The 21124-nt window shown below is 43.7% G+C and overlaps 1 protein-coding gene across 8 annotated transcripts; it reads right to left on the bottom strand.

Annotated features, from left to right (window-relative positions):
• Positions 1–512: 512 nt before the first annotated feature.
• NOCT (nocturnin) lies at positions 513–19444 on the bottom strand. Of its 8 annotated transcripts, none has more exons than XM_074338515.1 (5): positions 19015–19429; positions 6405–6442; positions 5161–5210; positions 3574–3843; positions 513–2457 (listed from the first exon to the last, which is right to left on the bottom strand). In XM_074338515.1, exons 4-5 carry the CDS (start codon positions 3833–3835, stop codon positions 1622–1624), a joined length of 1098 nt encoding a protein of 365 aa, XP_074194616.1. In that variant the 5' UTR covers positions 3836–3843; positions 5161–5210; positions 6405–6442; positions 19015–19429; the 3' UTR covers positions 513–1621. The 8 variants fall into 8 exon arrangements, with proteins under 8 accessions (XP_074194616.1, XP_074194615.1, XP_074194617.1 ...); XM_074338514.1 differs by having other exon boundaries at positions 5161–5276; XM_074338516.1 differs by lacking the exon at positions 19015–19429 and adding an exon at positions 13424–13439.
• Positions 19445–21124: the final 1680 nt, after the last annotated feature.

Below are 21124 nucleotides of genomic sequence, written 5' to 3' on the forward strand. Positions count from 1 at the left end.
ACATCCAAACATTTCCTTCTCATCCAGATATGCTTGCGTAAGGCTGTTGTGATGATCTCTTTTCAGGTTGGTGTACTTTGGGGTAGGTAAACAATATTTAATGCCTGTACTTACAAGTATTCTAATCAGTATTGTTTCTCAACATGTTTACCATTAGTCATGCCAAGATTTGAACCAAACGGTACAGATGTTCTTTCTGCTTGACGTACCTTCCAGGTAGCCTTAAGATAGTACGTATGTCTTCAATGGACTGAAAACCTCATTTGTTTCAAAAGTGGTTCCAATGCAGAGTACTTGGGGGAACCATTTTGGGGAACTCTCACTTCGGTGCCGAGGGATACCATGCAAGCATAGCATAGATGCCTTAAATGTGCAGCTGTAGATCCATCTTAGTCCACTTTAAAACTGAAGGCCTCTGTGTAAATGGATAGTGTGGGCACCACATTTAATAGTATTGAAAGATCAAATCTATCCCAGATTCTTTTTGGATTAAAAAGACAAGACATTAAAAGTCTAGTTTTAAAAGACCATTTATTAGCCTTAAATATATACAACTCACGGATGAAGATATTTATCAATTTATTATCAATAGGTTATTTGTTTGGAAGGGGTTTCACCTGTTACCTTTACCACTTTTTTTTTCCCTGATAGAAGAGAATTCCAGGTTGTCTAACTTTTTACACTCTAGATGCTTTGAACCAGTGACCTGGCTATCTTAGGAAATTTCAGTGTGAGCCTCATGAATAGGTTTTCTAGTTTTCCATCTCTGAAAAGAAGGTCCCACTGACTTTCTTAGCCATTGCCACGAAACAGCTCCTAAATAACCTATTGTGAAAAGCATATTCCAATATCGATGATGACACTGAGTGACCTCCAGTGTCTACCAAGAACATGCCAACTGGAAACTAACTGCATCAACAGTGATTAATGAAGACTGACAGGCCATGGAATCTTGTCTGAAAACACAATAATGGGGGACGATGGAGGCACAGCAAGAATTATTTATGAAGACCTGATACTTCCACTTAAAACACCTCCAGGCAGAATAGTTCACTGCTAACTAGCACCCTACTATTTTGTTAGACCCCAAAATAAAAATATCCTCAAGCTTGAAGGAAATTACTATGAATTACTCTCTAACTTATGATGCATGGTTTTCAAATGTTCATAATACTATATTAATTTTACAGAAGATATAAAAAATAAATACTGCCATGCATATCTTGTTGACATTTAGAAAACTCACAAATAAATAACTTGAAATGCTGTCTAGAGAAATTGCTCCTGCATACTTACATAGTTAATTGTGGAGGACTCAATTCTACTTTTATATAGCAGCATCAAACCAAAAAAGCAAGCCTACTTTAATGCCCTTAAATGATCAATGTGTAATGCTAAGGGAAAGAATACAAGCCAAAACTGGAGTGCAAACACCTTTTTTGCGATAGGTTTTAATGGAAAAGGTTTGTGAACTAAGGGGATTCCTTCCCATGGGCATGCTGGAAACATGGAAGTGAAGTGAGAGAAACTGGGAAGCCTTCCTTGGGCAATGTATCCTCTTTCAGTTTCCTAAAACATCCCTGGTTAAGACTCTTGTAATTAAAACAACACAGATAAGTGTTTATAAAAGTCCATCAGGTTCCTCATTAAAGCTGAAGTCACATACTAGAGACAGGTGGTCTGAAGGATAATTCAAAGATGGTAGTCGGTTGGGTCCAATCTGTTCTTCGGTGAGTAAATCCAGAGCTGACCTCACGCTCAGGGCGTGTTTAGAATACCAGATGTAGTCCAGGGTGTGCCGGCACTCCCCTGAGGTCCGAATCTTCCAGGTGGTGTACGGCGGTTCCGACTGACCGTCTGCACTGAGCAGCTTGTAGGCGCTGTCCAGGTTGAGGCTGGAGGAGGCGAAGCGTTTGTAGACGTCCTCTGTTGGCTCTGCATTGAAGTCCCCACAGACAATAAGGGGAAGCTTGGCTCCCTGGGTGATGCTCTGCAGGTTCTGGAGAAGGTCACAGCCTTGAGCTGACCGAAACTGCTCCCAGCCAGTACGTGCCTTCAGGTGGGTGACTGCGATGCAGAACTGCCGACCGGACTCCTTGCACTCCATGGTCTGTGCAATGGCCACCTGATTGGTTTTCAGGGTCATGGCCGTCAGCCTAATATTGGCACTGTGGACTAGCTTGAATCTGTTCTGGAGGAAAAACAAGGCACAGCCATCGGGTCCATTGTTACGTTCAACATCTAGACAAGGTGACCAAGGTTTGGGGAAAAACGTGCCTTGATAGCCCAGTCTACTGAGGAGTGGCTGGAAGGTGTCAAAATAGTGGTCCACCTCTTGGAGGCACAAGATATCGGGCTGGTAGGCTAGGATTTCTTCTAGGATGAGACATTTCCTTTCTTCCCACTTGAGTGCTTCAACAGGGCATTGTACAAAGTTGTCTTTGCCTTCTCCAAGAGCTGAAATAAAAAGTTGCTTGTGAGCTACTACAGAACCACGACTTCTAAGTGCCTGCGAGTCTCTGCTTTCAGTACCACTCAAGCCCCTCTGAATGCTGTGCCTCTGCCTCAGAAGCTTTGGGTGATTCTTCTCTGCCTCACCTGTATTAACCTACCAAACGACACCTCTTACCGCCAGATGAAACAAGCAGCTGATTTTCTTTCACATTAAACTCTTTCCTGGACATACGGTGTTGAGTTTTAGCCTTAAGAAAAAATGTTCTCTGCAATCCCAGGAATCTAAACTGTCAGATGAAATAAAGATATTCAACTCTATATACTGATTTCAGTACTAATAAGCCATATGAACCGATATAGGCACCATTCAGAAGGAATGGGCGGCTTTTCCTACTTATGGATGAACACGGGAAAAAATAAATGAATCCAAGATTGTAAAGTCAGAGAGTTCTTTTCTAGGGGGGAAAAAAGAGGGGCCCTTTTTCTTAAAATTTCACCTGCTACATGAAAGGCAATACTGTGGAAAGCTGACTGGCACATCTGCTTTTTAATTCAGCAAACCCAGGAAAGAATTCCTTTCTACTGTGACAAAGTAACATCTGAATGAAGAGAGAACTGAAGCAACATCTCTTTGGCTTCAGGTCATACAGATACGTGTGGCTGAGCATCGGGCTACAGGAATACCCAGGCTCACCAGCACCCGCACAGCTGCCATCCCCTGCAGAAAGCCCTCCATGTTCCCCATTCAGGAGATTCCGTTTCCCCTTTGCAGATGCTATCTTAGCACTCTGGACTGAAAGCTGGAGACGACAAAGTTTGGAGGCTGATAAAAGACAGGGTCCTTTAATTTTTGATGTGTTGGGAAGCAGACTTTCACTGTTCTGGTTTAGCCGACAAACATAGACGGTAAGGAATAAATCTTGAGTTGGTGGATTTATTAGTGGAAATCAGATGACTCCCTTTCTCCGCCTCCCCTTGTGGGAGCTGATGCGCCCTTGTCACCCCATCTCCCCATACCTCTTCCCTCCACAGGACATCAGTGCACCGGGCAAGTGCAGAAGCAGACAGGCAGCAGCACACACCTAAATGCTCAGGCACAAAAGCATCAGGCGTACGTACCTTGGGCAAGGATGTTCCACTGCATGACCCTAATAGGTGGGTGGCTACCGTGGCAATCTGTCCTCAGAGCCACAAAATCCCTCTGGAAGCGGGGAGGTCGAGTGTGCAGGACGGCCCTGCATTCCTCCAGGAGCTCTTTAGGATCAATGGGCTCCAGATGTCCTGGGTCAGGTGACACCAAATACTCTGGGTGCTGGGAGGCAGCGCTGCTGTTCAGTGTCTTGGCCAGAGCACTATAGAGTCTGCTCGTACCGTTTCCCATGGAACACGCTATAGGAAAGGTAAAGAAAGCAGTTACACACTCAGCTCCTCTCTTCCGTCTTTACCCCACTCATCTAGAAGGTAAAGCATTTACTGTCCATAGAAGCCAAGAGCTCAATTTAGGACAATGTTGCCACGTTCTTAGATAATGCCATTCCCACAAAGGTGGACTAAAGGAGTTTCCAGGGTCTAGCTTTCTGCTAGAACAGGGAAGTGAACTGTTAAAATTGGTCTCTGATTATGGTAGTTCTTTTAAGGGAAAAATACCTTGATCTTTATGGCCCTTTCTAACCAAGGATTTGTCTTTATAATTTATAAACCCAGTCTTAGAAAAGCATGGCTACACAAAAAGTCCATTCTTTTTTCTATATATTTTAATAAGACCAATTTATAAAGAGCCAGATGTTAGAAAGCACACGTAAATCCTAGAGAAGAGATTAAGTCACAGCAGGCTGCTGCTCCAGCCATGTCACCTGTCCAGGTCCCTGTTGTGTGAAAAGAAACGGCTGGATGAAACCCATATCCCATTTCTTTTCAGTGTGAACTGTAAATCAGGACTCTGACTTTCTGTGGAACTCTGTGGACCTCGCTGAGCAATACAGTTGATACTCTAATATCAATTGCCAGATTTATTAAAAATAAGGAAGGACTGGGGGCAGACCGGTAAGAAACAGTTGCCCACATTTCCTGAGATTCTGGAAGGAAAGGAGAGGAGAGGTGCAGGAAGCATACCATCTTCAGTGCGTTTTCTAGTGCTTTGCCTTCTATCCTAATAGATTACATGAGAACACAGTACAATATTCAACTAATTAGCATGAGGGAAGTTGTACGTGTCACTTCACTTGTGAGCAGTTGATTACTCTTAGAGATCAATCATGTTTTCCTTCTGGTATAAATTAGGGGCAAGTTTTACTTGGGACAATCTCCAAGATTCTGTACGTGGTGAGTCTTGGTGTGGAGGAATCTGGATTTCCCTACCACACCCCTATCCTTGCCTTCTCTTCAAAGACACAAAGTTTTTTAGTGTAAAATACAGTATTTGGCAGCGTGACTATCTGACACTAGCAGTGAATTAAATTCACTATGGCAGGTCACAAAAACGAAATCAAACATCACCAAATGTCTTAAATGTCAAGATCAATAAGCATGTAAGCATGCAAGCATGCTCTATTGTTCCTTTTCATCAACTCAAGGTAGTTTTTATCCCTCCAGTAAGAAAACTAAGGCAAAGAAACACATCCTCGTTTTCCCAACATACATTTAAGTGCGCATGCATCAGCAAACAAGACTTCTCACACGTGCACATGCACAGATGCACATACACACCTGTTTCCAAACTGTTTGATTTGAATATATTCCTTTATCAGTCTGCTTGCCTGTCCAAAGGAAGAAATTTTCTTCTTGGCTGGCACTACAGCTTTGAAAATCTCTCTTCTGTACTTCTAGTTTTTTAAAAAAGCAGTTACTACTGGTCTCCAGATCAGTAGTATCAGCATCACACAAACTGTAGACCAAATGTCACAAGGGCACCATGGGATGTTTGAAATTTGAAACACAGCAACATTTGACATCTGTCAGGCTCTACAAACTACCAGCTTGATGTTGCTCAATTTCAACATGATTGCTCTGCATCCTTTTGATGATGTCATATCTTTGCCAAGCTGAGTTTTGGGGTGGTTAGTGTGATAAAAAACAAGTACCATATGAAAATGACTGAAAAAGAGGGTAACAATGTCCAATAGGAGCCCAAGGTTTGAGGAGTTATGTGAAGCCAGAAAAACTACCCTGAATCATACTTCCTTCTGAAAACTTGGAAAACCTTCAGATAAAGAGAATATGGAACAGAATAACATCTGTTCAGACAATGAAAGCGTGCCAGAAAGACGCCCAGAAAGCAAATCAAAACTGCATCCTATTGTAAAATGAGCTGAAAGTTAAGAAAAATGGTAGAATGTCCTAAGAATTAGTATATGTGCTGCTGAAACGAGCACAAATGTCCTAAGAATTAGAAAACTCAGAAATGAGGAGATGAAGCATTTGAGAGAGTGGCAAATATATGCTCGTTTTAAGCAAAGAAGATCCAACATATGGATAACAGGAGTTCTTGTGGGCAAACCACTGCATGGAAATGAAGAGTACAAAGTTTCAATGATGCAGGATGAATTAAGTGGTAGAGATCTAATATACAACATGGTGACTATAGTTAATAACTGTTGTATAGCCGAAATCTTGAAGACCACATTTTAAGTTATTTCGAAACGTACATGTGCACACACCCACCACGTGGGGTGATGTTACTTAGGATGATTGAGGTGATCATTTAACAATGTATACGGTTTATCAAAACGTGGTACACCTTAAATATACACATTTTTTGTTAATTATAGCTCAATAAAGCTGGAAAAATGGTTTAAAAGAAAAAATACATGGTGAAAAAAAGTACCATGAAAAATTTCAAACATCAATACAAAAGCTTTGCCTTTGTTACTCTAAAAAAACACACACAAAAAACAAAAACCTTTAAGAACAAAACAATACTTGAAACTGCATATTGAAGAAACACCACATACCTGAGAATATCAACTCAGAATGACCAACACCAACTGGACTGTAAAGAAAAAGAAAAACAACCCTTGGGCATCTAGGCAAAAACAGCAAGTAATTATAAGGAAAACAAAATTAGGGCATCACCAGACTTCAACTGCAATGTTTTCTGCCAGAAGAAAATGAAGTTACATATTTGAAATATATATAAATCAAACTTTATATATGTGGCTCATCTATATGTGAGCCAAGGATTTTATATGCATCAAAACTGGAATATTGACTCCATGAGCCCTTCTTGAGGAAACTACTAGAGCAGGAAACTACTGCAGCCAGGGGTATTTTTGTACAGTCCTTGAGCTAAGAATGTTTTGAAAGGGTGCACACAACACACACACACACGTCAGGATCATTGTTGGCCCTCAAAATCTTAAGTGTTACTGTCCAGGCCTTTACAGAAAAATTTTGCCACCCCTGGAACTAGAGAACAAGCTTCAGACCAAAATGACCAGAGACATTGACATAAGAGCTTTAAACATAAAGCTACTTAAAAATCCAAGTCTAGGGGCTGGCCCGGTGGCTCAGGCGGTTGGAGCTCCGTGCTCCTGATCCGAGGGCTGCCGGTTCGATTCCCACATGGGCCAGTGGGCTCTCAACCACAAGGCTGCCAGTTTGACTCCCGCAAGGAATGGTGGGCTGTTCCCCCTGCAACTAGAAACGGCAACTGGACCTCGATCTGAGCTGCGCCCTCCACGACTAAGACTGAAAGGACAACAACTTGAAGCTGAACCTCCACAACTAAGATTGAAAGAACAACAACTTGACTTGGAAAAAAGGCCTGGAAGTACACACTGTTCCCCAATAAAGTCCTGTAAAAAAAAAAAAAAAAAAAGAGAAAGTCCAAGTCTAAATAAGGATAAAAGAGAGTACAATATATGGAGGGTGCCCAAAAAATGGATACACATTTTAAGAAAGGAAAACTATTAAAATTGAAATAATATATACTGATAACAAAAGATGAATACAACTCATGTTTGACTTCTGCAATTACAAGAGGTGCTCAAAGTCGTGACCATCAGTGTCCAGACACTTCTAATTATGACGAACTACTGCTTGAGCAACATTGACCAAAGTGGCCACTTGTATACATTTTTTTGGCACCCCCGGTATAATGGCTATGTGATCCAACAATGAGCACATGAAGATTTAGTACAACCAATAAAAGGAGGGGGTGGTCATGAAGCAGAGACCAGAGTGAGAAGACGCATATTCAATTGAAAAATTTTAAGCTGTTTTCATTAACCATGATTAGTAGTGGTATTAGTATTGTTATTCCGAGACTGTTGTGTGGATGTGACATGAAGCAAATTGGACGTCCTCATTCCATCATTCCCTTTCTTCAGTTCAGATTTGGAAATACATTTCTAGGCTATTAGCTACAACACTCAAAACATTCTTGTCAAAGCCAGTTCATTTTGGACCAACAACAGATTATAAAATCTGATCATCCACCTTATTTGTGACTTGGCCTCTGAAAGACTTTTGGTGGTTTTCAAAAATTAAATCTACCTTCAAAAGACAGCTTTGCAGCAAAAAAGATGAAAGGGGCTGGCCCGGTGGCTCAGGCGGTTGGAGCTCCATGCTCCTAACTCCAGAGGCTGCCTGTTCGATTCCCACATGGGCCAGTGGGCTCTCAACCACATGGTTGCCAGTTCAATTCCTTGAGTCCTGCAAGGGATGGTGGGCTGCGCCTCCTGCAACTAAGATTGAACACAGCACCTTGAGCTGAGCTGCCACTGAGCTCCCGGATGGCTCAGTTGGTTGGAGCGCGTCCTCTCAACTACAAGGTTGCCGGTTTGACTCCTGCAAGGGATGGTGGGCTGTGCCCCCTGCAACTAGCAACGGCAACTGGACCTGGAGCTGAGCTGTGCCCTCCACAACTAAGACTGAAAGGACAACTTGACTTGGAAAAAAATAAATAAAATAACATCAGTTTCCAGTATGATTGATTAAAAAGAAATGTGTTATGGAGAAAAATAAAGGAGAAAGGGCAGATAGGGACTGCAAGTGAGTAGGGAGTCGCTAATTTATACAGGACGCTTAATGAGCCCTCATTAAAAGATAGAATTAGAGCCAAGACTTGAAATCAGTAAGTCTTCTGGAGACCCAATGGAAGGACATTCTGGGCAGAGGAACGGCAAATGCAAAAGCCCTGAGGAAGGAACATGCTTGGCAAGGTCGAAGAGCCTTTAGCAAGGGGATGAGAGTGACTTACAGAATGACTAAAAGGGGAGGTCAGTGAGGTCCGGGGAGCAGGTTAAGTAGGGCCTCAGGACTTGAAGCCACTGGAGAATTCTAAACAGGAGAATTTGACTTCCATAAAAATCTTACTGGTTGATGTATTAAAAATGTACTGTCGGGAAATAAGGGCAGACATAGGAAATCATCAGAGGACAAAAGACAGTGGTAGCTTGGACTAGCGGTAGCAGTCACAGTGGTTGGGCTCTAAATAAATCTAAAATAGGAGCCAAGTTCTGTGGGTGACTTGTGAGAGGAGGACCCCCAGGGCTGCTGGCCAAACGTGAAGGATGAAGTTGCCAACGCCCGTTAGAAAGATTTGGTGGGTTTGCAGGAAATAGGAGTTTGGCAGTTAGGTATGACCGATGTTCAGGAGGGAGGTACAAGCTGGAAATAAACATTTGGGAAATGTTAGTGGTCAGAGACTAAAGTGAATCTGGAGAGAACACAGGTCAAAGGATTGAGCTCAGGGGCAAATCAGGGAAGACAAGGTAATAAAAGTGTGCAAAGGTGACGTGGCCAGAGAAGTAGAGAAAAATGAGAGTCTGATCTTCCTGCAAACAAAGTCAAGACTATTTCATCCATGAGGTAGTTACCTCCTGCGTCAAATGCTACTGACGATAGTTGGCGGCAAACACATCTGGATTTAGCAAGGTGGAAAACTTAGGTGACTTTAACAGCGCTGTCTCAGTTTTGGTGTTGTGGGGAGAACAGGAACTAGGACAGATAGTAGATTCAGTATTTTGAGGAAATTTTGCCCCCAAGGAGGAGGTAAATGGAGTAGCAGCTGGAGATGGAGTTAAGAATATTCGGGGAAGCTGTTAACGCCATGTTTGTTTGCTAACGGGTGATACAGGGAGGCGACCCAAGGAAGCAGGACACTTCTGGCAGGATGGCATGAGGAAACAAGCACACAGACCCTCTATCCCCCAAAGCAACTGTAAGCCCGGACAGAATTGTCAAAGCCAACTGTTTCAGCACTCTGGACACAGACCAAAGGCACGCAACAAACCGAGAAGCTTTTATGCATGAAAGCGACGAATTCAGGTAAGAACAACGCTAGTCTATGCCATTCCTCTCACCTCCCCCAGCTCTGTGGCAGTAGTTCAACTAAGTTGGGCAGCAGAGGAATTGAATTATTGAGTAAATTTTTCCCACAAAGAAAAGTCCAGATTGTGATGGCTTCTCTGGTGAGTTTATCAACTATTTAAATAAGAGATACTACCAATCCTTCACAGACTGTTTATTGCTTCTCATGTACAGCCTTCTCTGGAAGACAGTTTGGCAAGTTTTTTAATAATCTAACATGGACTTACCATACAGCCCCTAGGTACTCAACCAAGGTGAACTGAAAACTTAGGTTCCTGTAAAATTCTATGCGAAATGTTCCTAAGCAGTGTTATTAATAATCACCAAAATTGGAAGCAAACGAGATGCCCTCCACCATGCAAATAGATAAACAGCTGTGGAACATCCATACGATGAACCCAGCGATAAAAAGGAACGAACTATTGATTTGCAGTATTCATCCATGCAACAGGGTGAGTCTCAGATGCATTTTGTAAGTGAAAGAAGCCAGGCCCTAAAAACCACACCTTGTATGATTCTGTTCACATGACATTCTGGAAAAGGCAAAGCTGTACAGATTGGTGGTTGTCGGGGAGGCTGGAGGTTGCCAGTTGCTGACGGGGGGAATTTTCAGGTTGACGGCACCAGTCTGTGCAGTACTAGGATGGTGGACACATGACTACATGCCTTTGCCAAAATCCATAGAAGTGTCCATAGCAATGAATAAACTTGAATGTATGACTATTTAAGATATCAGCCAGGAACTGGAGGCATCAAGAGGGAATGCAGACTTTGACCAATGAATTATTTCCCAGGCTAGGGAATTAGTAACTAAAAGTGAACACTATAAAGACTTCACATACTACTTTTTACACTTTGTTAACAAAGTACCAAGTCTTAGACCACTTAGGGACTGCAATGTAGTAAGGCTAGGTATTTAAACTTGAAAACAAAGGACGGCTGCCCATCCTAAGAGTGATGCCAGTTGACAGTATGGCTAATGACGACCGAATGCTTTGTATATGCCCCATTCACAGATTCTTCTTGTTTTGAGTGTATTTTCAATTAATTCTCATCACAATCCTAGGACGTAGCTACTCTTCATATGCCCTTTTTACAATGAAGAAATAACTTTCTCATAGTTTCTCACTTGTGAAAAATAGCACTTTTTTTCTTTTAGAGTTTCAACCATTAAAAAAAAATCTTTTCACACATAAATACAGTCCGATTCCACTATTTCAAGCCAGTCGCCTGAAGTTTTATGCCTTAATAGGGGTTGCTATTCAGGGCTTTAAAAAGCTTGTCAAAGGTTCAGAATAACTCAACATTGAAAGCCAGTTTTGTGAGGTGAGATAGAACAAATAATTCATCTGGGTGGTAATTAAGATATTGAAAAATAGAACATCTTGATAAAACATTTGTTGAACTTTATTTGGCACTTATACTAGCTTCTAGGCCCAATTTTATGTGTGTTTGTATATGAGTATTTTCAATTTGGCCCCATATTGTATTCAGTTTTTGCCCCAAATTTGTTTTTTTCCAGCTATTTCACGAGAAAAAGTATCAGCCACCCTTCCCAATGTGATACACACTGTGTAATTTATATAGGCAATAGGCAGATCAAAATAGTTGTATTTCTTATGCCTAGCTATTCATTTAGCAAACCCACTCCCACCCCTTGCCATTTCCTAATTCTATAAGTATATTTCCATATACATTTAGAGCTGATACCTTCATTCTGTGCATTATTATTAATATCTCACTGCTACTGTATAGGAATAAATAAACTCACCCTTACAATAGCTTTTGAAGATTTGCCAGAATTCAGATTATTTCGATTCTTGCAGTACAGTAGCAGTACGTAAACTTCCCCCATTCAGTCATCCCTTTACTTTCCTAAATAACAAAGCAGAAGAGAAGTGGGCTAATCGCTACCGTACAGAGTACATGCTTCCTCTTCCTACTACCGATTACTGCCCACTTCTAGCAACAGGCAGACGACAGTGCAGGCTCTCAGGAGTGCCCACCAGAGGGAAATGATCAGGGATAATGAAACCCCTTCACATCGGTAATTAAAATGCTGGATGAGAACTAACGGTTGAAACCCAAACTGACTGGGCCTACCATTCCAAGAGCTAAAGCACTTAGAGGCTAAAAGCACTTAGAAATCACAGAGAAAGACTTCTCTCCACACAACGTTTCTCTAGTTACCCAGCAATTGCTTATTCTTGAATTTGCCCAAACCATTCAGTCTGTGAATAATTTCTTTCACAATTACCAGTAGTATTAGCTTAGCCTCTTGAAATGATGGCTTGGCAAAAACACAAATTAAACACCAAAAACTAAATAAAAGCCAGGATTAACTGGGTACACACCTGGGAAACTGAGGAGCTGATCAACCTCCCGCCCAAGGAAACCTGGCTGAGTAAAGTACACAAAAACTAAACGACAGATGTCACAGGAAGGTGTCACTGAAAGAGCAATCCTATGCTGCCATCTGCTGGCCATGTGTTGAACCTCAGTAAGTGGAGACGCTAATTCAGCAGCTGGTTTTCACTAGGCTCCTTAGAGTAGGTTCCTAAGTAAACGTGACAACTTTCAAGACGAGTGAAAATATTCACAAGATAACCACTGACATAAAACAGCTGGGGTATTGGATATGTGACATATTTAGTTAAAACGTGTAGCAATCAATAAATAAAGACTCAGCCCCTCCGCCAGCCCAGTTGTAAGGACCAAACTCCAGCTGCTCCCTTTTACGCCTGGCCTCCTCTTACGTAAGTCACCCTCGCTATTGCACTACAATCCCTGTCCTTTCTTCATTACACTACGCTCCACGACAGGCTGTGTGCCTTGCTTAGCAGGACAGTAATTGCTGGGTCCCAGAGGCTGGGTCCTACGGGCCGATTTCGGGACGTACTATTTTCTGGTGAGGGTCAAATACTTCAGTCCATGGCCAGTGTTCAAACGTGTGTCACTGAGCACCACCGACTGAATGCCCGGAGCTCTCAGCAGTGGAGTAGTGTCAACATTTCTCAGTACGATCGGGGGCGTTTTAGAGGTGAACAGTCTCTAAACACTCAAGTTAGGCTGCCTGCTTTCAAATCCCGCTCTTCCTTTTACCAAGAGGATTCTGAACAACTTCTTTACCCATGTGGGGCTGGTGTAGCCTCCTCCGTCGTGTTCCTGTGAGGACTGTGGTAAGCTAGCTATGCCGGCACATCCTGAGTGGGCAGCTGAATGTGAGCTAGTCTGTGACATCCAGTGAAGCTCGCTTTCTGGGAGTAAGAAGACTATTAGCGTCTGAGAACCTAGCGTGTGCCGTACTACTTCCATGTATTTGCATCGTGCTTTTCCAAAAACAGGCAAAGCAGGTATTGTATTCGCCGTTTGACAGGCACGGCTACAGTTTTCTCACGATTGCATGACTGGTGAAGGGTCTGGCGCTGCAGCAGCTACCTGCACCGTAGCTTCTCGACAGACTGAGTGAGTAAGTGTGATGGAGCCTTGCCAGGGGCACACAGGAATAAACAGAGCTCGAATTCCACCTCCTCCTGTCGACGTCACTGCCATCACAGCACACACTGGCACAGCACAAAGTGTACAAAGCAGGATAATGACCCGTGATATCAAGTGAAGGTCATGACTGTCAACCTAATGTGTCTAAAAATACACGCACCTAGACACAGGGTGACAATCCACTTGACCTTTTTTTGCTAGGCAGCCGTCAAAGAACAGACAATGCCAAAGTGTTCTGCAGACCAGGCTGAGCTGTACCTTCAGTCATGCCAGAGTCATCTAAAAAATAAAAAGCCCCCCACAATAAACGCTGAGGTTAACATGTTTAATGGGTGCTCAGTTGTGAGTTGGCTGGTTAGTCATTTCCTTAAGCTGGGCTTTTCTAGCATGATGCTCTGAAGTGAAATGTGGGGAGACAAAAACTACAGGAATCTGGTGGGACAGCTGCGCTCCACTAACACAGTGGGTCGGTTACTACGTCAGGCCCATCACGAACACTTCGGGGGTGCTCAAGGAAATGTTCGTTTTTACAGGTATGAGGAGGACTGTGAAAGCTAAAAGGGTTTTGCTGATAGTACAGAGTTCTTCCCTCTCCAATTGGGGCCGTAAACTATGGTCTGTGAGCCACATCTGGCCAGCACCTGTCTGTAATTTGTGCTGCCTGTGAGCTTTCCTTTTTAAATGGTTGAAAAAATATCTAAGAACAATATTTTGTGACGTATGAAAATTTTATGAAGTTCAAATTTCAGTGTCCATAACTAAAGTTGATGTGTTATCTATGGCTGCCTCCACACTACAGTGGCAGAGGTGAGTAGTTTTTTAAGAGCTCGATTGCCTACCGAAGGTAAATTAGATACGGTTCTTCCCCAAGGAAGCTTGAAGAAGCTCTAAACTGAGTCAGAGACAAAGGGCAGGAGAGGTGGAGGGGCAATTGTTAGGGCATTTCTTTCAAGACTGGCATGTGGAACAGCTGTGCTAGTCACGCCACCTTTCTCACACAGACAGAAGCTGGCAGGGGTGGCTTCCACCTGCTGGAGAGAAAGGGGGCGGCCTGCCTTGGAAAGATCCCCAAGGATGATGGACCCGAAAGAGAAGCAGACGAAATTAGGAGCTAACTCTGGACTGCAGGAAAATTTGTGAAAGGGGGGTGAGAGCTGAACAGAGGGAGAACACAGAAAGAAGCCCTCCTTGCTTTGGCAAAGGTGGAGGTCTCCAGCCTGCTCCCTCTTGGGTGTTCTGGGAGAAGCCTCGCTGTACACCCTCCACATAATCTTCCCACTTAGCCGAGCCTGCAAACTTCCCTTTAGGAGGCTTGACAGAGAAACAGGCATAACATACTTTATCGGTGTAAAACTACAGGAGAATATTATGAACACAAAACAATAGGCTTCTATGAAAAAAGGAGCAATCAGAGAACTAGAAAATGTCTAGAAATTTTAAATGACTGCAAAATAGAAAATAAAGAAGCGATAAAGACATTAAAAAATGAGAGAAGAGACACAGAGGATAGATCAAATGGCGAACAATCTATCATAATCCCTCATAATCCAACAGCAGTCCCTAATTTGTGGGGACATAAGAATCCATTAGTAAGAAACTTCTAGCACGCTTCTAAGTATTTAAATAAATGTCCTCCCTGGCTGTCCACCGGGCTATCCATTAGCGTCACCCGGTGCTCAGTCCCCAATCGCAGATACTGAAATTCAGAAGATCTGAGTGGGGCCCAGACCTTTTACTGATAGTGGAAAGAAAAAAAAAATACTTGTTAGAAACATTTAAGTCTGATGGTAATAATTTTCTTTAGCTCTCTTTCCCCTGGGCACTGCTGCCCACATCCCTGTTGCTGGATTCATGGTCATCAGTATGTTTCAAGTGTTGCTCTGGGACCACATAGAAGAGGACAGCGAGCTAAGATTTTCTATTATACTTGAGGGCTTCTTCCTCCTTGTGGAAAGGCTGATTTTTCCTGTATTTTACAAATAAAGATAAATCCAAAACACTGCTTTTCATGAAACTACAAGTGGGTTTACTATGGAGCTAAACACCATGCATAGCCTTTGAACTTCTATTTATTCATGTGGGAAAACTATTCAAGTGGTTATCAAGGTCTCCTAAGTTCAAATACAGATGCTGAGTCTCCCTCCTTCTCCTTCCAGGAAACAGTAATTGCCTCACTCTTAGTAGACATCACAAAAACCTACACGGTGTTCTATTTATCCACCTGCTCACTGTGTAAGTTGTACAACTGTACCGATACCCTTCCATTACAACGTCGGTCTCAAGTTTTTTCTCACTGAACTTTCATAACTGCACCAATTCCTTCCCTTTCTTAGAGTTGGCTTTTGTTCAGCTAACTGTTCTCGCTCAGGGGCCTCATGAATTGCCTAAGGCCCCAAGCTCAAAGATCTTATCACTTTTCCAGAATCTTCTCTGAGTTTTCTCAAACTTACCAGGAATAAGTACCTTGGAAAGGAGTGGAGCGTAAATCTGCATTTTAACAAGCGTCCCAGATGATTCTGGAAGCACCTCTTTTTGACAGCACTCATCACTGCTCCCATCCATACCTGCCACCTTCTTCCAGGCATTGTGTGGTCTCCTCTCCCGGCCTGTCACCCTCCTTCACCTATCCAATGTAAAGTTGTTTGTTTCCCCCCCCCCCCAATCCAGCCACACTTTCTTCTCAATTCTTGCCGCAATTAGTCATGAGACACAATGTAATACTTGGCCATGTAAGAGTACTGCGTTCAATAAAACGTGGGGATCAACTGATATCAATGTATCTTATTTTCCCTAGGTAAAGTCCAGTGTGAAGAGACAGCAGGCAAGGTTCCAGGATTTGCAAATACTCATGTATGGGTGTGTTGAATGTGACTCTGCAGCCATGGCTATTAACTCAGAAGCCCCAAGAGGTCACTGTATTTAAACTCTTACCATTCAATGCTACAGGAAAACAATGCCTTAGTTCTCCTACAAGGAAAGTAGTTTATTTCTGTAGAAGCTTGATAATTACAAGCCTTCCCATTTTTTTCTCTCTCCTAAGCAGCTTACTGACAGTTAAGGGACATACTAAATAAAGCCATCTCCTCAAATGAACTGGTATTTGCTTTTTAAAATTGTACTAAGAAAAACAGCAACACGCTCCTGCGGTGAACAGTAATTCAGCCAACTCCCCGTTATCTGAGGAGGAATCTGGAGGACGGCACTCACAAACCTAGTGACTCCTGACTGCATTTCATCCAGGAGAGTAGCTGTGGCGACTGCTGCTGCTTCACGCGGGCTGCTGTCCTTTGCGAGAAAAGGTAGTAAAACACTGAGATCATCTCCCAGGTCCCCTTTAAATTCTAATAACCTAGTATTTGACTCCAAAGGGACTTTCCAATACCTCTCATAGCCAAGGGGCGTCAGTTAGGAAGGAACTGACTATGAAATGAGGTCAAGTATTGGGACTTATTTATCCCCCGTTCCCAAAAAAGACTCTCTGGAGGGAAGAGTAGCTCTAAGCTCCTTGAAGGCTTCTCTTGCCAGATGTCTGAACTTTGTGGCATCTAAGGATAACCTGGAGTTTCATTATTATTGTTATTTTGTTAAGCAATGTGGAATCTGGACCCACCAATAACAATTCTGTTTAATAAGTCTGCAGTAGGCTCCACAAACCTGCTTTTAAAAGCACTTACCGTGTTTCCCCGAAAATAAGACCGGGTCTTATATTAATTTTTGCTCCAAAAGACGCATTAGGGCTTATGTTCAGGGGATGTCATCCTGAAAAATCATGCTAGGGCTTATTTTCTGGTTAAGTCTTATTTTCGGGGAAACGTGATACTGTTTTTAAAAGCACCTGATGCTGGTTCTGAGGTTCTTTGGGAACATTTTGCAAGGCGCCTCTTCTCTCACCCGGCTGCTTCCATGTCTCATGCCTTCTTCCCCTCTTTGCTCCTGCCTTTTCCCAAACAAATGTTTTAGTCTCTTTCAATCCTAACCATGCTTCAAGGCCCACCCACTTCTTGAGCCTAAAAAGACCACCTTCTTTAAACGGGCCGGTGTGCCATCTGTAAACCTTTAACTTGTAAGTGATGATGCCATTAAACAGTCTTTTTGTAAATCGCATCTCTTACTGGGCAATGAACTCCTTAAAGGAAGACTAAGGCCCACAGTGTTTTTCCTCCTATAATAAAGCACCTACAGTGTGTGAGACATTTGGTAGACTTTGGGAATGCATGCGTGATCAAGCAGTGAGTGAAGGAATGTTCTAACAAGTAGCTGAAGCTGTAAGTGCACGAAACAGGAAAATTGCCCAGATTTTAGTAACTGTCTACAATAGGTTAAGGACCATAAAGTCCTGTAATTTCTTTATCTGTAGAAGTAGGGGATTTCAGAGGACTTTTTAAAAAGTTCTTGAAACAGCTTTCTGTGCCCAAAGCCTCCCATTCCAATGCTCTATCTGACCTGAGCATCTTTTCCTCAGTTAACAGCACAGCCATGTGTATCTGTATTACACACGTTATCTGTGTCCCCAAGATGGACCTACCGACCAACTCTGCCTCTGAGGGGCTTTGAGGTAATTTAAGATATGAGCTGGTAAAGGAGACAGCTACTGGTTTTCTTTTACTTCTCCCACCCCAAGCATAATGTTCCCCTTGAAAATTTCTAGCAAGAAAAAACACTAAGTTATAAGGCGGTACCCATTCTAACAGTTATTTCACAATGTGCCAAATTCCTATAGAACTGGGAAAAAAATCTGCACGACTGTCAAGTCCAGCCTTTCTAAAGAACAATCTAGAGTTTAGAGTCTCCAGTTAGCAGTTTAACATCCTAATTTTTAAAACTGTGTCTCGGCCTAACATACGCCAATAATCTGAATAAGTTTAAAATCTTGGATTCAGTCTCGTTTTGGATTATCACTTTCATTAATTAAAGAAAGCCACATTGAACATATTCTTTCTACTGCACAGTCTGTCCTTAAATTAGTCCAAAACTTTCGGAGCAAAATGTAGTTATGTATAATCGAGGATGGTCATACAAATGTCTTAAACAGCAATAAGCTAACTTGAGCACAACCAAAACACACGTTTTAGTGTGATGAAGCAATTGCTAGTTTGAAAGAGAAACTTGATTTCTCATCTTTAAAAGTATGATGAATTTGTATGTAATTTGTGGCCAGGGTAATACAGATGTCCTCTAGCAGAAACCGAGGTGGCAAAAAAAGGGAACGTCCAAGGTATGTAATGTATAAAATTGGCTCTTGGCAAAATCTTTACGAAATCTTAACTCAGGTATATAGGACACACAGTGACATCCGTATTAAGAGTTAGAAGGCTCCAAAAAAATCCGAATAAATGTAAAACAAGTCAATGTGTGTTCAAATGCACTGTTCACATGACTGAAAAAATGGAACCTCTAGGCCATGCAAACCACATGGTTAAATACAAGTGTCACTGGTCAAATGATTTTATTTTGCATAAAATTTCCCACAATAAGCGCCATAAGAAGTAAAAACAACACAAATCATTTGCGGGCTCGGAAAGGGGAAATGCAACGTGGGTCCAGAGCGAGAAATACTGAAGGCACGGCATCCGAGGATCTCACGGGAACCCGAACACTGCTCCAGCAGACGTGCTGCAAACCCCAGGCAAAGGGAGCGAAAAGGGGGAAAGAAGGACCCGCTTCCGCCGGCCCCGCAGCCCGCCGCCCGGCTCCCATTCATTCCGCGTGGGCTCCAGGTGGCGGCCGCGTCCGGAGCCGCCGGGCACTAACCTGTCCGCGAGCACAACGGCGCCGCACCCGAGGCTGCTGAGGCCGCTGCCGAGAGCCGGAGGCACGCGGGCCGGGGGGCGGCCGCCGGCTGGGACGACTGGCGGCGCAAGCCCGGGCCGGGGCGGCGGCGCAGGCCGGGCGCGTCCCTCTGCAGCAGGGCGGAGCAGAGCCGCCGCGGGCTCTGATACATGCCGGGCGCCGCTGCCACCACCGCCGCGGCCCCTCGCGCGCGGGAGGAGCGGAGCACGGCCCAGGCCGAGGCCGAGGCGGGCGAGTCGTGCAGACCCTCGGGCCGTCCCAGCGGAGGCTCTCAGGCTCCTTCTCGCCCTGCCCAGGGGCTGCGGAAAGTCCTGGGCAGGCGGGCCCGACTGCGAGGCGGGAGCGGCGGCGGCGGCGACACTGTCTGCCGCGATCTGGCGAGACCCGAGGAGCCGCGGTGAGCGCAGCGCGCTGACAAAGCGGGCGCTACCAAGTGGGACCTGGACGGGGGGATCCGTGCAGCCGGACCCCGGCGCAGCCAGGCTGGGGTTCCTAGAACCGGGGTAATTCCATTTTGAAAGGGAGGAGATCTTAAGGTGATCATGGATTGGAGGCTGTAGGACGTCTAAGGTGACAAGTATCCGTTGGAGCGGTTTTAAAGTAATGAGCCTCCTCTTCAGTTGGCTGGAATGGAAGCGCCTCCAGGCGGGCAGTCCCGAGACAGTTTCAGGGCTGGGGCCCTGGGGACACGTGTGTGTCCGAGTGGAAGACAGCGTCCGTGTGTGTGTGTGTGTGTGTGTGTGTGTGTGTGTGTGTGTGTGTGTGTGTGTGTGTGTGTGTGAATACAGCAAAGGGCGTCCGCCCCTGACCCTTTTGCCGCGATATGTTGTGTTAAACGAAACTGAGCACGATAAAGCGCCTACTGTGGGCGAGGGCGATGGTGAATATGACAGCGTCCGTTTCCTCAAGGATGTGTTACTCAGGCAAAGGGGGCAGAAGGTGGCAAGAGAAATCAGACCATAAAGCTCTACAAGGAAGATTAAGATCAGTGACACAAGATACCACAAGTTTGGCGATAGAGGTTATAACAGCCCCGGGGGTTCTACAAGTTTTATGAGAAGAATTGGCTTTTGAGTTGGGCCATGAGGTGGAAGTCTAGAATTTACACGTGTGGAATTTTGGAGGGGAGTGGTGGTGATTTACATACGAAGAAGGGAAATAAGCAGAAAGCCTTGGGCGTATTTGGGAAAACAACTCTAAGTTATGTAGGATGGAAACTATAAGAGTAAAAAGACGGATGGTTGGATACTTTATATTGGGGAAGGCAGAGATTACACTAGACTTAATTTGGTAGGAAACGGTAAGCTGCTGCCTTTTTGTGAGATGGGCAAGGACCCCCAGTTTAATTGGAGGTCATGTATCTCTGGAACACGAAAAGGAAGGAGAAAGTAGACCAGCTGAGATGAAAGATATTCTAGACCTGCTTCTGGTACTGGAAAAGAATGGATGGAAGAAATATCTCAGATCCAGCAGGAAATGACTAAACGTGAATGGAAGGGGGTGAGGGGGAGGGTACCCAAGACCGGATAACCTCCCTGAATGAAATATGAGCTAGAAATGTTTTCTTGGTGGATTTTCCCGTAGTTTTTGCTGATTCTCCTGTCTTGTGGAATGGGAAGCTTTTCATTACCAAGGATACTCAAAATATTTTTCAGACCTAGGTTATATATATAACACCCAGCAGGTATGGATGAGTCAGCTGGCACAAGTTGATCATAATTCCTGGGACACAAGCTCGTTAGCAAGTCATTAAACCCTCTTAGTCTCAGTTTCCGTATCTATAAAACAGGTAAAATCATACCTTAGTCATTAAGTGAAGTAAAAGCTGCTAATTAAATTAGCCCATAAAAAGTATTTTGCAAACATAGGCATACCTCATTTTACTGCGCTTCCCAGGTGTTGCTTTTTGTTTGTTTGTTTGTTTGTTTGTTTACACAAATTGAAGGTGGGACGCTCCACCAGCAAAAAGATTAGGACTTCCCTTATTGCCGTGGTCTGAAACTGAACCTACAATATCTCCAAGGTATGCCTGTGTGGCAAAAGGTTAGGTTAGAATCTAAGTGGCGGGTAT

Source organism: Rhinolophus sinicus, linkage group LG07, assembly GCF_036562045.2.
Source record: "Rhinolophus sinicus isolate RSC01 linkage group LG07, ASM3656204v1, whole genome shotgun sequence".
In the NCBI taxonomy this organism is placed as follows: domain Eukaryota; kingdom Metazoa; phylum Chordata; class Mammalia; order Chiroptera; family Rhinolophidae; genus Rhinolophus; species Rhinolophus sinicus.